Genomic DNA, 18,525 nt, shown 5'->3' on the forward strand with positions numbered 1-18,525 from the left:
CTGTTAAATTTAGGTAATTATGCCGCATTCGTGTTTTGAAATTGAGGTCGGGCACAACTCAAAATGTTTGAGAATTTTAATCATTGTTGTTAAACAACTAAATTTCAGTCATTTGCATTCGGGACATTTTCATGTTTTGCAGTTGGGTTGTCCAGGGTTCCAAAATGTTTGCGAGGACCAGGACGGAATAATAATTTTCCTCTTTCCCGAATATTTGCTGCATGGACTAACACTCTGACACCGGTGTTTGATCTGGTCTTATGGTAAAGGTACACTGGTCTCCTGTTGTGATGTATTCCAAAGTACTTACACATGGAGATGCTAGGGAGGATTTACTACAAGATATGTTTATTTGCCTCTACCTGATCTACCTGATAAAATTGTTTATTGGTAAAAGCGTTTACGAGTGCCATTTGTGTATGAAATCTAGGTGAGGAGTAGATGGAGATGGTTTGGGCAAGCTCTATACACTCCCCAAGAGAGATTAGCTCACCAAACTTTCAATTGGTCTACAAAACGCACTAGAAGTCTTTGAAGACCCAGGCCTACATGGCTGAGGACTATGAAATGTGAAGTAGATGATGAATGGATAGGTATTGATTTAAAAGCTCTAGATCGAGACGACTGGTGAAATCTGATGATGATGGTAAGTGTTTAAAGACAGCGAATAACTTAGTTTGGTCATTTGTGCAGTGGTCTAGTATTGACCTCAATCTGGGATCTTTTATCATCATCATGTCCTCCTACGCCTATTGACGCAAAGGGCCTGGGTTAGATTTCGCCAGTCGTCCTCTATCCTGAGCTTTAAATCAATGCTTTTTAAAATGAAAATTTGGTTAGTGCAAGTTCTACCTTTTCTAAAACTTGCTTGTTCATTCTCATCTTTTCATTAAAGCTTTCTCTCTAGTCTCTCTAGAATAAGTTTACTATATGTTTGTATAACAACCGACGTAAGTGTGATATCTCTATAATTATTGTAATCAGTCAGGTCTCTCTCTCTCTCTCTCTCTCTCTCTCTCTCTCTCCTGGCTCCCCCTCATCAGGATTAGCCTCTTCACGCCACATTCTACGAATTAATCTTGTAAGTATTCTGGGGTCACTTCATTTTCGGCCATTATCATCCCTGGTGTTATTCCAACGTATACAGAGACTTTCCATCTCCTGAGTTTTTTAATGATAGCTTCGACTTCAAATACACTAAATTCATTCATAGGCACCTTAAAGGATTCTTTAGCTTTAGGTATGTATATCAGTCAAATTATTCCCTTCATATCTCGTATTCATGACCTCACTTGAGTGTTCCATCCAACGTTGCCTTTCTTCATTTTCTGTTGTTATAACAGATCTAGCTACTTTTGATGGGTATGCTTTTTCTTTTGTGGACCCGTAGAGATTTCATTAAAATTTCTATGAGCGATTTTTACACCACAGTCACTCATGTATATTTATGTATGTATATATATATATATATATATATATATACACGCACACACACTGTGTATGTCTATATAAATACATACATACATCTTGTCCCCCTTCCATGAGGTGACTATAGGTGCTACACCTTCAGTCTCGACAAGTATTTCGGATTGAAGGTCCTAATCTAACACTTTATTAAGCATTTATATAGCCCAACATATTTGACAAACAGCCAGGCACATAATTGTCTATAGTTGGGTCAACAGGTGTAATCAGATATAGATTAATATGCTTAAAGCATTCCAGTTGTCTCGGGAATCCAATACAGATTGTATGCATGTACAGTATATATACTCTTATAAATATATTAGTTTGAGGATTGGTTTTTTTATTTCCAAAGATTTTAATAACGATAACCTCAATTTTTAATTAATTTAACTTTCAGTTTTTTAAGTTTAAAGCAAGGTATATGAATTTAAAGACGACGTTATTAAACTTTTTTTGTTACTCTAGTTTTTGTTGAAAATATTTCGCATTGACTATCATGCTATATCTTTTAACATATGCATAATAATTTTGAAACGTTGTTTCACGTTAAGTAATTCTTATTGGATATAATTTTTTACTTTACTTCTTTTATTTTATATTTGTTAGGATTGCATGGCCACAGAACAGGCGGTGAATAGCCTACGGAAGGAACTATAGTTAATCATGGCATATTAACAAGGTAAAAAACTTAAAGGAGATTATGCAGTTCTATGTTATTTCCAAATTTGGAATGAACCCGTCTTCAACTCTCTTTTAAGTATCTTCACACCGAATTGTGCACGAAGCGGCCATCAGTAGTAGCAAATTTGAAATGAACTTTTGCGCGTGAAGTGGGAAGACTTCAATGTTGCCATCAGCGCTGGGTACTTGGTTGCAAACTTCAGCAGCCTACGCTAAAAAGATATGCGAAAACATGATGATGTAATACTACATGCATTTTTTGGCTTTAAATTGCTACACGCACAAGAAATACATGCCATGAAATGCGACCTTGTTGCACAGTCCTTAAGCATCCATTTTGTGCAATAAGTATCCATTTTGTGCAATAAGTATCCATTTTGTGCAATAAGTTAAGTATCCATTTTTTTGCAATAAGTTAAGTATTAATTTTATGCAATAAGTTAAGTATCCGTTTTGTGCAATAAGTTCCTTTAATGCAGTAATTTTGTACCCAGTGAATAATTTTGCCATTCTGTTGTATGTATCCTATTTTAAAACATTATTTCATGTCGATTTTTTTTTTTTCGCTAAAGACTATTGTCATAAAACTCGTCTCGTTGAAAGTTTTTCCTACGGACTTTTTGTTCCTTTTTACGTTCTAGCTATCCAACGTTAAAATTCCTGTCAGCATTTTTAGATAAGTAACTTCCCTACAGCAAATACAGATTAAAATGCACCATTATTTGTTCATTCATTTTTAGACTGCAGTGTTTTCTTTTTATTTTCACATCGGTTATTTTTGTACGAAATAGAATACAAATATGTTTACACGGCGGAGTAAAAAGTGACGAATGAAAATGGAAAAATAAAACGGTCATATTTCTCCTCATATAAACTTTTTTTTTTTTTTTTTTTTTTTTTAAGAATCCCCCACGACAAAACCCTGATTAAAAAATTAAACTTTGATGAGACCAGACTTGGGGAATTTGTTATTAGTAATTAGTGTTCCCAAATGAAATTTCTCTTCCTTAGCGCGTGTGATTTTTGACCTTACGGCATCGAACTAAAATGAATCTCATCTCAAACTTGTTTGATTGTTTTACTGATTATATTAAAAGATCGGTCGTCATAGACATATGCCAGATTTTATAATTATATTTTGATTTTGATGGTACGGTTTTCATGTCATTCTTTTTCCTCTTGTAGCTTTGCCCTTTCACAACTTCAATCTTTGTAATTGGATATTTTTTTTTTTTTTTTTTTTTTTTGTCGATTGGTATTTATCCATAATACTTGGGATTTTCCCCAATAATATTATGAAGTTACAGTATTTATCCCAAGCTGTTAAAATCGAACAGATTATCTGCAATATAAAGCCAAGTATGAACTACCGTTAACTATAATTATCGTGCAATGTATTTAATGTGGTATGACTTCGTTACCCAACGTCAAAGCCAGTGCGTGCGGTCACTGTACCATGATTACGATCCTGTGCGTGTGGCCGGACATTTGGCATTCATGAATGTGCATTTGTTGATGTTTGTCATTTCCCTGAAGTTTTTTATGATAATTCCTGAAATTACAAGAGAGAGAGAGAGAGAGAGAGAGAGAGAGAGAGTGTGTGTGTTTGTCATTTCCCTGAAGTTTTTTATGATAATTCCTGAAATTACAAGAGAGAGAGAGAGAGAGAGAGGAGAGAGGAGAGAGAGAGAGAGAGAGTTTGTCATTTCCCTGAAGTTTTTTATGATAATTCCTGAAATTACATGAGAGAGAGAGAGAGAGAGAGAGAGAGAGAGAGAGAGTTGCTAAGAATTCCATTGTAGACAAACTACAAACTTCTATTATATATATCGAATCACCCTGTTTTAATCAATCTAAGAACTAATGTATCTTTTCTAGACAAGGATAGTTTTATTTTTCGTTGACGAAAAGACAAAATGAAAATGTCATAAACGTAAATTCATTGTAGCTATTTGAGAGACTTTAAATCGTTGATCAAAAAGTGAATTATTTTAAGCAAAGAAATGTGAAAATTTTTACCAGTATTATTTTTCTTTTGTGAGGAAAATGAAATTAGCAGAAGATTTTCATAAAGTGATATATCTGAATCTAATTGCATAAAGGTAAAGGTGTATTCACAAGAGAAATCGATGGTAGCGGGTATTGGTATGACATTTAATGTCAGCATTTACGGAATGAAGTTATATTTACGATATTTGTAGTGTTATTAATGTTTCTCAAAGCATCAGCAAAGAGAGAAATCTCTTGGAAATATCTATATCCAATCAACACCCTGAGAGAGAGAGAGAGAGAGAGAGAGAGAGAGTTCTAATAGAAATATCTATCAAATAAACACCTTAAGAGAGAGAGAGAGAGAGAGAGAGAGAGAGAGAGAGAGAGATCTATTGGAAATATCTATATTAAATCAACACTCCTTGAGAGAGAGAAAGAGATCTTTTGGAATTATCTATCGAATCAACACACTCAGAGAGAGAGAGAGAGAGAGAGAGAGAGAGAGAGAGAGAATTCTAATAGAAATATCTATCAAATCAACATCTTGAGAGAGAGAGAGAGAGAGAGAGAGAGAGAGAGAGAATTCTAATAGAAATATCTATCAAATCACCACCTTAAGAGAGAGAGAGAGAGAGAGAGAGAGAGAGAGAGAGAGATCTATTGGAAATATCTATTAAATCAACACTCCTTGAGAGAGAGAGAGAGAGAGAGAGAGAGAGAAATCTATTGGAAAAAATCTATATCGAATCAGCACCTTGTTGTTTCCAGCGTAGATAACGGCTGAAGACAAAGTACTAAATTTTATCTCCTTGAAAGTATTCCACAAGATCTTATTTGGAAATAAATAGTCGACGTCATTGGTATGATAGTCTTTCATCAGTTTCCCCAATCTTCGGAGGATATCTTGGTGTCTTCTGGGAGAGAGAGAGAGAGAGAGAGAGAGAGAGAGAGGAGAGAGAGAGAGAGAGAGAGAGAGAGAGAGAGAGAGAGAGAGACCAAGTCACGCTGCTAGGAGATTGCAGTAGTTCTCCCATAATCGACGCACATTCTTGATGTCTTCCTGGAGCTCTCATATCTGCCCAGAATTCTTTCCCCTTTTGGCTTAATATCTTTCTGTCTGTGTGTGTCTGTCAGCCTGTGTATGTGTGTGTGTTTAAGTGTCATTGAAACTTTTTTTTTTTTTTAATTTTCAAGAGCAGTAATCTATTAAATGAGTAAAGTTTTTTTATTGAAAAGAATAAATTCCTTTAGCTTGGTGATTTGGAGTTTATAAATAATTCCATAGGGCTTTTAGCTACTTGGTAATACTGATAAAAAATATGATTGCTGTGATGATATATTGGCGCGTTTATAGTTCTGTTAATTGAATTGGATGAGGTCATCAAATAATTTTGGTCAATAATAATTGATACTGTGAACGTTTTTAATAAGAAGTTACAAGTCTCCTCTTGAATATTGTGCCAAATAGGTGTCAAGTTTAAATTACATTGTATCTTTCTCGCGTGTGATCGATTTAAATACAGAAAAGGAAAAAAAGTCTACTAATAACAAGTAGTTCTTTATCATTAAATTTATTTCCCATTGTCATCTCTCTCTCTCTCTCTCTCTCTCTCTCTCTCTCTCTCTCTCTCTCTCTCTCTCTCTCTCTCTCATGAAAGGTAGTATAATGTGTATTATCGTTAACGAATATAAGTTAAGTAAATCTTTCAAGGGTTTTATTTGAACTTCTCTGGAAACCTTGATTAGATAGTTATGTGATTATTTTCAATTATTGTATCTCTTTTAGTCATTCTGATTTGCTTATTTTTCTTTTAATTTTTGGTGTTTGTGGAATGGTGGAAAGTATGTAGTAGTAATGTAGATTGAGTTTTACAATCGCAATTCAAGATTAAATAGGAAACTTTTTTTGTCCAATATGGTAACGACCTTGCCTGGTGATCGCCTGGCTGGGGTTCGAATCCCGCTCTGATTCGTTAGTTCCTTTGGTTGCTGGAACCTCACCATCCTTGTGAGCTAAGTGGGCGGGGTCTAGGGAGCCTATAGGTCTACTAGCTGAATCATCAGCAGCCATTGAATGGCCCTCCTTGGTCTTAGCTTGGGTGGAGACGGGGACGCCTTGAGCGCTGATTATATGTATGTATATGGTCAGTCTCTAGGGCATTGTCCTGCTTGATTGGGCAATGTCACTGTCCCTTGCTTCTGTCATCCATGAGCGACCTTTAAACCTTTAAAATAATGGAATGGCAAACGTTAAGAGAATGTGTAAAAAAATACGCAATTAGTGGCTTGGACAAATAGACTTGACTTTTAAATGGGAAAAGGTATTTATCGCAAGATAGCCCCGCTAATCTTGGGTTGCGATGAGCTATTGGAAGTGTCCCTGCTTTGTGATCTGCCGGACTGGGGTTCGAGCCACGCTTAAGCTCCATAGTGTCTTGTAATGTCTGCAACCTCACCATCCTTTTGTACTAAGGATGGGCGTTTGGGCTATCAGCAGCCATTGTCTGTCCCTCCATGTTCATAGCTTGAGTGGAGTAAGGCTTTGATTGCTGATCATATGTATATTGGTCAGTCTCTAGAGCATTGTGGCTGTTCCTTGCATCTGCCATTCATAAGCCTTTAAATCTTTAAACTATTCCCTTGAAGTTAATAAGAGGACACAAATAGCGAGTGAACAAATTTACAAATGAAATAGAAAAGGAACGTAGATTCAGAACTAAGAATTGAAGTGAGGAAGACTTACAGCAATGAAACTGAACCATGGTAGACTTGCAATGAGGGAACTGAACATAGGAGGAACCTGAGAAGAGGCTGGACCGATAAAGTTACTCAGCAACAGAACTTAATCGAAATCGACTGATAGTAAATTTTTTAAAGGAAGTTTTAAATAAAAAATAAAAAATAATTAAGCAAGAGACCAAAAAACGTAACTCGATGAAGATTTATTATGGAAAAAACTATAACGTTCGTCTCAATAGGGATTGACCCAAATAAAAAAAAAAATTAAAAAGCGTTCTGATTTCAACTGAATAAATTCTCTCCATCGTGGCTCGATTACATCTTTCAGATGTAATTGGTAACAGATTAACCTTCTTGCCATTTACTCTTGATCATTGAGACTGTGACCAGCATAGCAACAAATTAAGTGGATTCTTCAAATGTGCAGGTTTTTCCAGACTCCCTGAATTCGCTAGACTTTTTTTTTTTTTTTTTTTTTTTTTGCGATTGGGAAACAGAAGTGTAATTTAATGTGGTTTTTTTTTATTTATTTATTTTTTTTTTGCGATTGGGAAACAGAAGTGTAATTTAATGTGGGCAAATATTCCAAAATGTATGCTAACAGACTTTGTTTTCCTTCACTCCTATTTCTCATTACAAATATACGTTTGAAGATCTCTCCTGAATAATGAAAAGATTACACCATTTCTTGCTCTAAGGGCTGATTATCGGGTCCTATACCACAGGGGAACCTTTCATAATTCCTATTATCGTATACATTCCAAGACATTCAGCATTTCACCTCGCATAATGGAATATAGTTCTCTTGCTTGAGAGTACACCCGGGCAACAATTCTATCTTATTTCTCTTCCTCGTGTTCTTTAAGTTTTTTTATAGTTTGTATATGAAAGCTTTATTTTTATGTTACTGTTCTTAAAATACTTTATTTTAATTGTTAATTACTTATCTTGTAGTTTATTTATTTCCTTATTTCCTTCCTTTACTGGATTATTTACCTTGTTGGAGCCCTTGGACTTATAACCTCCTGCTGTTCCATCTAGGGTTGTAGCTTAGCAAATAATGATAATAATAATATTGCTCGTTTATTGCCAGACTGACTGCCTAAAGTTAACGGCTGCATAAAAATCAATGTGGTCATTGTCGCTTAGGAAGGAAAAGAACCGTGGATGGTTCTCAATTGCAGGTCATCATAATCAGTCAGACGCGCAGAGTAAAATTTCTGGCAGCATAATTACGAGATGAAACTAAAAGAGGAAAAAAAAAACTGTTGAAAGAAAAGAATACAACAATCAAAATAGTAAAGCGTGACTCGCATTTGCCGAAATGGAAAAGATCAAAGCGCAAGTAATTACTTCTGGCACTTCCGTTCCCGATTTATTATTATTGTTATTATTGTTATTATTATTATTATTATTATTATTATTATTATTATTATCATTATTATTATTATTATAATTTTTATTATTATTATAATTATTATTATTAGTATTATTATCATTACTATTAATTGTTATTATTATCATTATCATCATTACTATTAATTATTATTATTATTATTATTATTATTATTATTATTATTATTATTATCAATTTTGTTTGTTATTGGTTTTGGTAGCGGTGGTATTTAGGATGATAAATTAAGATTAACAAGAAAAGAAATCGAAATTATTTCTGGTATACTAGGGAGGGGGATTTTGAATTAATTCTAGTAATAATGAAGATCAGAGATTTATAGTAGCTCTAATAGTTACACCAGGGAAAGAAATGGAAAAGACAATTTTTAAAGGGTGTGTTTTGTAACTAGAATGTATATATATATATATATATATATATATATAAATATATATGTATATGTATATATACATATATATATGTATATATATATACATATATATATATATATATTTATATGTATATATACACATATATATATATATATATATATATATATATATATATACATATATATATATATATATATATATATATATATAATTTATATGAATGCAGGGTTTAAATCAGGAAATGTTATAACAGGGAATAGGGTATACTATTTAAATCAGGAAATGTTATAACAGGGAATAGGGTATACTAATCATTAGAATGTTGACCTTCAACAAATTAAAGTAATGTTAACAATTAAAAAAAAAATACCGATCCAGTTGCGTGATCATTCCTTTGTTTAGACGGGAATGGAATTTCCAGGTAATTATCACTTTTATAATAATGTTTTAACTTCTTTCTCTGAGGCCAGAAAGGAATTTAAGTGGCGTTGAGATTTATAAAGAATATAAGATTTAGAGAAGACATTAAAGGTTTAATGGCCGCCCATGAATGACAGGGGCAAGGGAGAGTGACATTGCTCTATCGAGCAGGTCAATGCCCTAGAGGTTGACCTTATACACATATGATCAGCGCCTAAGCTCCCCTCTCCACCCATGCCACGACCAAGGAGGGCTAGGCAGTGGCTGCTGATGGCTCAACAGATAGACCTACGAGCTCTCCTAAACCCCCATCCTTAGCTCATAAGGATGGTGAGGTTGCAGCGATCAGAGAAACTAACGAGTGTGAGCGGAACTTGAACCCCAATCTGTCGTTCATCAGCCAGGGTCGTTACCACATCGGCCACCACAATCCATAAAGAATTACTTTGTAGATAATGACTTTTGGGCGTATACCTTCAGAGCCATTTTCCTGAAATTGAAGCTATGTTTTGTAAATTGAAGTCATTGATAATTAACATGGGCCTTTCGGCATGATAAACGGCGACAGTAGATATATTACTCAGATACCCTGTCACCAAGATTACCCCAGTGTGATGAAACAGCGCCATAGATTAGCCAGAGATGCGTGTCTGTTATGTGACGAGACACAGTTCATATTAATCCCCGTCCGATAGCGATGTTTCCTGGTGACTGTATCATCGCGTTTTTTGGAAATTCAAACAAACAAACTGGAGGAAAAGAAGGTCAAACAAATGCACAAACTGGGCCAAGAGAAGTCTGCGCTGCGTCCGCTGGTGTAGGTCAGTCTAACGACTGCGTAATTACTGTAATCGCCGTGATTGTTGTAATTGCCGAGTCGATGAAATAAAGATGAAACGAAAGAGGATGTGATGTTCGCTATTCAGGGATTGTTTAGTTGAAAATGCAGCGAAGGAAAATGTTTACATTGTTTCTTTTATTGTTCTCTTGGAGATTTATGTGACACTGGAAGGTTTTGAAGAGGTGAAGTCTGTTGGCGAAGACGACGCTCGCCATTTCCCCGTGTTGTCTGAAAGCATGCTATGATTATCATCATGGATTGGTAACGAGGAGTGAGGAAAAGGGATTTGCAAGTGCCTTCCTGTTTACGCCATTGTTCTTATGAATTCGGAGAACTTCTAGAAACTTTACATTACGTGATGTCTAGTGTGAGGTGGGCATGTCTCGTTAAAACCTACAGTGGCCTGTTGAGAAAAACCGTGAATGAGGTACCTGGTAATCAGATGACAGAGGAGGTATACTGATCTCAGCCCCATTCTACAGAGACTTACTGAAATCGGAAAGAAATTTCTCTTGGTGCCGTCACCGCCTCTGAACAGAAAGAAGCGTATGGAATATATAAAAACTGTATTATATCATCATCTCCTATGCCTTTTGACGCAAAGGGCCTCGGTTAGATTCCGCCAGTCGTCTCTATCTTGAGCTTTTAATTCAATATTTCTGCATTCAGCATCTCCTACTTCGATCTTTATAGTCCTCAGCCATATAAGCCTGGGTCTTCCAATTCTTTTAGTGCCTTGTGGAGCCCAACTGAACGTTTGGTGAACTAATCTTTCTTGAGGAGTACGAAGAGCATGTGATATATATATATATATATATATATATATATATATATATATATATATATATATAAATATATATGTATATATATATATATATAATATATAATATATATAAAATTTGTATATATATATATATATATATATATATATATATATATATATATATATGCATTCATGGAGGTTTATGTGTTGTATATAAGTATACACACACACACACACACACATATATATATATATATATATATATATATACAGTATGGATATGTATATATACGCATATTTATTATGAGTTTGTGTGTATATGTATATAAATATATATGTATATATATATATATATACATATATATATATATATATATATATATATATATGTATATATATATATAATGTGTGTGTAGGTGTGTGTATTATGATAGTAACCATGAAATATAAAAAGAAGTAAAGGGATGCCGAGAATAGAATTAAAAAAAAAAACGTAGCCTAGATTCTGTGGCTTTCGATGAAATTACTAAGCTAGAAATGCGGTAATTTATCTTCATGAGCATGATAAAAGGTAGGTTTATCTGCTCTGACCAACGTGTTTTGCGCTAAATACAGCATTTACTCCCTTATCAGTGCCCTAAGTAGCCCAGTCTTTTTGTAGGTATGTTCCATTTTAACACGGCGGTTTCTATAATGATGATTAGTTTTAAATTCCTGTATTTTATCGAGTTTATTGATATCCGTGTATGATCCCGAGGAAGATATGGATTGAAACGAAATCTTGGGCTTAGCCTTCTTTATTGCTCTGCATATTTCTTCAGATCGTTTGAACCCATAAATAGCTGGGATTACCCAATGCTTGGTTCGTGTGCATATTACTTTAGAAGGGAAATGTTGAGTTTTGATTGCTTTGAAATTTGAGTGTGAAATGTAATGAAACAAATATGCTTTGATTTTGAATGATGAGGTGTGTTTATGTTTAAATTTAAGTGCGAAATGTAATGAAAAAATATGTTTTGATTTTGAATGTTGAGTTTTGATTGCTTTGAAATTTGAGTGAAATGTAATGAAACAAATATGCTTTAATTTTGAATTATGAGGTGTGTTTATGTTTAAATTTAAGTGCAAAATGTAATGAAAAAATATGTTTTGATTTTGAATGTTGAATTTTGATTGCTTTGAAATTTGAGTGTGAAATGCAATGAAAAAAATATATTTTAATTTTGAATGTTTAGTTTTGATTGCTTGGAAATTTAATTGTGCACTGTAGTGAAACAAATATATTTTGAATGTTGAGTTTAGGTTTTGTTGAAATTTGTGCATGAAATGTTATGAAATATATTTTGATTTTGAATAATGAGTTTTGATTGTGTTGAAATTTAAGTGTGAAATGTAATGAAAAATATGTTTTGATTTTGAATGTTGAGTTTTAATTGCTTAGAAATTTTGTGAAATGTAATGAAACAAACATATCTTTATTTTGAATATTGAGTTTTGATTGTGTTGAAATTTAAGTGTGAAATGTAAGGAAAAAAGAAAATATATTTTTCTTCTTTCCGGTTACGCACACCCTGATGAGCGTGGGTACCTCGAGAGGGAAGGGTGGGGGGGGGGGGTGAGAAGCGTTGAATATGTATGTGCATATCTATCTAAATATTTAGCTGCCGTTTTTGACGGGTCTCTTACACTAGTATATATATATATATATATATGTATGTATGTATGTATATATATTATATATAATATATATATATATATATATATATATATATATATATATATATATATATATATTATATATGTATCTATATGTGTATTTATATATAAATATATATTTATTTATACATATATATATATATATATATATATATATATATATATATATATATATATATATTTATATTTATATTTATATATATATATATATATATATATATATATATGTATATACATATACATATATATATATATATATATATATATATATGTATATATACATATATATATATATATATATATATATATATATATATATATATATATATATATATATATATATCACCTTACGCTAGTGGGCCACTTCCTTGTGGTTTCTCATTAGGTCTTAAGAATCGAGGTTACGTTCCCCACGTTGTTTTACTTAACCTCCAAATGACTTCCAGTTACAACTGGTGCTGACCAATGACAGCTGGCCAAAAGCAAACAACGAACCTATCCAACGTGAGTTTGGTTTTCCCCTTAGATCTTATTCCATTAGATTGGTTGACGCTAGGCAGGAAGTATTCAAGAGGTGAGGTTGTTGGCCCCACGCCCTATCTTATTCTATCCTATGGATTTTAACGTTGTAGTTGAAGTTTCTTGGATGTCTCTCATCCAAGTTCTGACTAGAACAAATATTGTTCAACTTTGATAATCAGACAAGAAAATGTGCAGCGAATGTTTTATGTGAATAATGATATATTTTACAGCGTAATCTACATGAAACAACGCATTTTTTATAGTTTGAAAAAAAATATATCTCAAAATAGAATTTATGTTCAACAATTTTAGTGTCGTTCATTTGCTTGTCAAAGGAAAAGAAACCGAAAGAAAAAATGAAAATAAAAACAATTTAAAAACGAAATAATTAATTGACAGGAGATGAAAAGACAGAGGAAGCATTTTTTTCCTGTAAATATCAACATATTCGCTTTAAGAATTTTTTTTCCAGAAATACATAAAATGGAGAGAGATTTCCATCATAATGAACGTATTGATTTATATTTTATCTTTTATTCCCTGGACTTGCAGAGGGAGAAAGAGATATTGTTTCTTCTTTTTTTTTTTCATTCTCGAGTCAGTTTTCATATACGATGTTTCTTTTCTGTGAAGTTGTGTTATTTGTTTGCGAATCGGAGATAAAAATTTGAAACCTTTTTTTTCAAACGCTAGGTTTATTCAACGCCTGTATAGAAGGAAAGTTATATACGTTAGGAATATATATATATATATATATATATATATATATATATATATATATATATATATATATATATATATGTATATATATATATTAAATATAAATACATATATGTATATATGATATAATATGTATAATAATAAATATAAATGCATATATGTATATATATATATATATATATATATATATATATATATATATATATATATATACACTTATGAATTACTTAAATTTGTATAAATGTAAGTGTTAATATTATATTTAAGTAGAAATTTATTTCTATTTGAGCACGGTGTTCTGTTGATTTTCATCCACACACATATACTGTATATATATATATATATATATATATATATATATATATATATATATATATATATATATATATAAATATATATATATATATATATATATATATATATATATATAGATAGATAGATATACAAAATGTGAGTGTGCGTATGTCTGTCTGCTCTTGTACGTGTTTATCAGTTTATTAATTTTATATTTTAAACAAATATAAGTAGAGATTTCAAGCCACAACATTTTAATACTTTAAATTGGTGTGTGAGGAGATATTACAGAGTATTTGTCGATGCCTAAAAATGCAGTCTTAGTTTGATCCATTTTAGACATATTAGTCGTCTCTAATACTTAGATTCTACAACATCCTTTTACAAAGTTGCTCAAATACCGCCATTGAAGTCGTGTTGGTTTCCCATTCCATTAAGGTTTTTTTTTTTTTTTCTTTGCTAATGTATTAGACATTTCATGACACAAGTTCATTTACATTTCCCATCATTAACATTGCATTTTCCGTGATACGGCGTTACCACTTTCATTCATCTGTTTGTGTTTACATTTTAATTTGCAGTGAAGGTACTTTGTTGTTCGGTCTTGTTAACCTTTCCCCGTTGTTTGGTTCTTCAACTTAGCTTTGTATCTAACATTTTAAACCCCCCCCCCTTCCTCCAGCCTCTTGACGTTATCAAAAGAGATGGCACTTCTCAAAAACTAAAAACATATATAGTTATTTTCATGCGTGGTTTTCTTTGCGAATTATATACATTGTGTTCGACCTTTCTGTTCTTCCTTACACTTGTGCTTATCAAATGCAGTTCTCGAAAAAGTTTGCTGTTGGTTTAATGAGGAGAGGCTCAATTGCTATTAACTTTGATGTTATTACTGGTTAACTATTGGATTAGAATCTTTCAGTTTAATCTGAATATTTGTTACCCAAGGACTATTGACTTTGGAAGCTGATCAAAAACTTTAACACTCCTGCCAATCTGTGGAACTTTTCGTGTAGCCTTAACACAAATGGCAATCTAGAACATTGCATAATGTGTGTAAACGTTTTTTTTTTTTTTTTTTTTTTTTTTTTTTTCTTTTCAGGAGACAGGGACTTCTTTACAAAGCCATGTGCAATCTGTTATTTTTCTAAAGCTCTTTTTGTTATACATTACTCCGAATATTCTTACCCGATCTGTATAAAAATCTGTTTGTCCTCATTTCATTTTTGAATTCTTCATTTTGATATATGATTTTGTTCATGTCCCTTTCCCTGAAGCATTGTTTAAAACTCATTGTGGTTTAAAATTTTCTGTTTATAAGCTATTAACTCTTTTCTTCAATCATTTCTTTTAATTTTCAGACCTTTATTGGTTATTTGGAACTACTAATTCATTTGCGTCTATCTGTTAATATTTTGTATATTTATTAATATTCATCGCTATATAATCTTTTATATTCTTCTATATTAATGGTTTACCTTTAGGTCCTTGAAGTAAAAACTAATTATAGTAAATTTTTGCAAATTTAACTCCTGTGCGATTTGATAATATTAAATGACAATAATTTACCCTTTGAATATTTTTATTTTATTATCGTTACTGTTGTTGGATTTTATTTAATAGTACTTTCTCGAATATCTTTGTAGCTAATGCAACTCTCCTTTTTATCATAACAGTTATCATGATTATAGTGTATGCTATTGTTGATATATTCTGGAAATCACATTGGCTACGACGTAGTCTTGATTTTTATTTCTGTCGTTGATGTTGTCATTTGTTACCAATACATAAGCACCTATTGTAGGCCTCTTGAGCATCTGTTGTACTGCCGTGCTGATGCAGATTGACAGAAAAAGACGGCGTGAGATTTAAGATTTGGATTGAATTTATCTATGACGTCCCATGAGAACGCTTACGTCAAATGCCTTCCCTACGTTATGTGCTCTAGGCATTGCTGTGTATGGATCCCCAGGGATCACGAATCTGGCTCTGATTCATTTGCCTAAGTGAAGGAAGTGTAGGATTTTATGACCTTAATACTGCCGCCATGTGTGTTTATGCTGTCTTTCTATCTGCCGCCACACCTACCCTACACACCTCACACAGCCTTACCTACATCCGGTAAAGAAGATGTAATGTTGTTGAAAGTTGATCTTCGATTGTTTTAGGATCATTTATTTTCTTATTCATTTATTCACTTGTTTATTCAGTCACTTAATTTAAAACGTTTGTATGTAATTTGAATGCATCAGATCAGTTTTCAGGATGGTCTGTCTTAGGTTGATAATTTAATCTTACTATATGCCTACTATTTTATTTTTTATATCAAGTACGGTAATTCATTTAGTTTTACTTACCGTCAAATCTTTGACATACAAATACTTCTTAATAGATGTAGGGGCAATGTTGTGAGATGTGAAAATCCTCGTGTAAATTTAAGACAAGGTTGGATGATATATAGGAAATGTTGATTTACGTATGTCGTTGCATTGCAAGTATGGATTTCTTTTTTTATGTAATTGGCAAGTTATTCCTTGTTTTTCCTATAGACATTTAGTTTCTCTCGAGGTAGGCTTTGCTGTGGTTTGTCCTACCAAATATATGACTATGAATACAAGGCTTATATCACATATGATCAAGTATGTGCTTATATATATATATATATATATATATATATATATATATATATATATATATATATATCCACATACACACACATATATATATATATATATATATATATATATATATATATATATATATATATATATATATATATATATATTTATATCATCAGCCTCTACTAGTCCACTGAAGAACAAAATCCTCAGATATGTCCTTCTACTCCCGTCTGTTTATGGTCTTTCTATGCCAGTTTATACCGAGAGAGAGAGAGAGAGAGAGAGAGAGAGAGAGAGAGAGAGAGAGAGAGAGAGAGAGAGAGAGAGAGAGAGAGAGAATATTTGAGCTGATATCGTTAGCTATTGACTATGTGGCAGTTTGTCACAATGAGGACCATATGAGTGTTTTCGTTAATAGTTCCGACGGGAAATCCTCTCACTTTTATAGGGAAAGTTATTTGACCGTCATCTACCTGGGAGTAACGGGAATGCCATTATGACTGTATAATCCGGCTTTATTAGAAGTTGTTGATAAGTCCTTCCATCATTACTTCCTTCCTTTCTGTCCCTTTCGAGGGAATTGACGAAATGGAAGAGTTATGCACCAGCGGTGAAAACGACCTTCTTTTGTGGGTTCCAAATGGAGAGGGAGTGGAAGAGCAAATGAGAAGTAATTGTCTCTTATTCCTTGATAAGTCGCTATGCTTAAGTCTTTTCTCCTATTGCTTCTTGCTTCTCCTAATGTCAATATCATATTTTTTTTTTTCGTTTTAAGTTCAATATTCCTACTGGTATTGTTTTATTTTTATCCTGAATCTTGCCAAATACTAACCGGGCAGGGATTATTGAATTAGATGATTTCTGAGATATATATATATATATATATATATATATATATATATATATATATACGTATATATATATATAAATATATATATATATATATACGTATATATATATATGTGTGTGTGTGTGTGTGTGTAAGGTGAATATGTCACTGACCTATTTGTTCATTATTTTCTAGATTTGACCCCTTCCAAAATTTCATGTATACATTTATTGTTGATAACTATTTATTTGTGCGCTCACACAAACATGTATATATATATATATATATATATATAGATATGTATATATATATATGTATATATATATATATATATATATATATATATATATATATATATATATATACAGTATATATACTGTTTATTAAGATTCACCTAAAGAGTATTAGTGGGTACAGTAACAGTAACAACACAGCACTCACCGTGGTGAAATCGAGTACTCTAAGTATAAAAAGCGTAAGGGCTAGGTTGAGGATGACCATCACAAGAAGGAGGAGCACCAGGGCGTAGAGACACCGTCGACGCCAGCCGTATAGACCAAGGCGGTACTGGTGGGGACCGCACTGTACCGTCGTGCCCTGCGCGTTTCTCTCGCCCAAGGTATTCCCGACTTGCCCACGGGGCCCGGCCCCATGTCCGCTCCCGGAGCCTGCCATGACTCCTGTAGGAAAGGAAAAGGAATGTTTGGTAATTTTTTAATTATATACAAATGTCTGGACTATTTACATTAGTACACATATATAAACTCTGCCCATCTACAAACTATGCAAGGAAAAATAACGTTCGATTTATAATTTATCGTTATATTAGTTTCCTATTTTGAGGTATTTAGCGTCTATTGGAATGTGAACGATTAGTGGTACTTATTTCTCTCTCTCTCTCTCTCTCTCTCTCTCTCTCTCTCTCTCTCTCTCTCTCTCTCTCTCTCTCTCTCTCTCTCTCTCATCTCTATATATTTATATGTTTATTTATATCATATATATATATATATATATATATATATATATATATATATACATATATATATATACATATATATATATATATATATATATACATATATATACATACACACATACATACATATATATATATATATATATATAAACATTTATA

The 18,525-nt window shown here is 32.4% G+C and overlaps 1 protein-coding gene across 1 annotated transcript in view; it reads right to left on the bottom strand.

The window, feature by feature from the left end:
* Positions 1 to 18,069, bottom strand: part of LOC137615391 (delta-sarcoglycan-like) — a 119,917-nt gene extending 101,848 nt beyond the window's left edge. Inside the window, exon 1 of the mRNA XM_068345219.1 lies at positions 17,832 to 18,069. Coding sequence (XP_068201320.1) covers positions 17,832 to 18,065 — 234 coding nt within the window. The 5' untranslated portion in view covers positions 18,066 to 18,069. The remainder of the gene's footprint in view (positions 1 to 17,831) is intronic.
* Positions 18,070 to 18,525: the final 456 nt, after the last annotated feature.

The sequence above is a fragment of the Palaemon carinicauda genome, chromosome 21, assembly GCF_036898095.1.
Source record: "Palaemon carinicauda isolate YSFRI2023 chromosome 21, ASM3689809v2, whole genome shotgun sequence".
Lineage (NCBI taxonomy): Eukaryota > Metazoa > Arthropoda > Malacostraca > Decapoda > Palaemonidae > Palaemon > Palaemon carinicauda.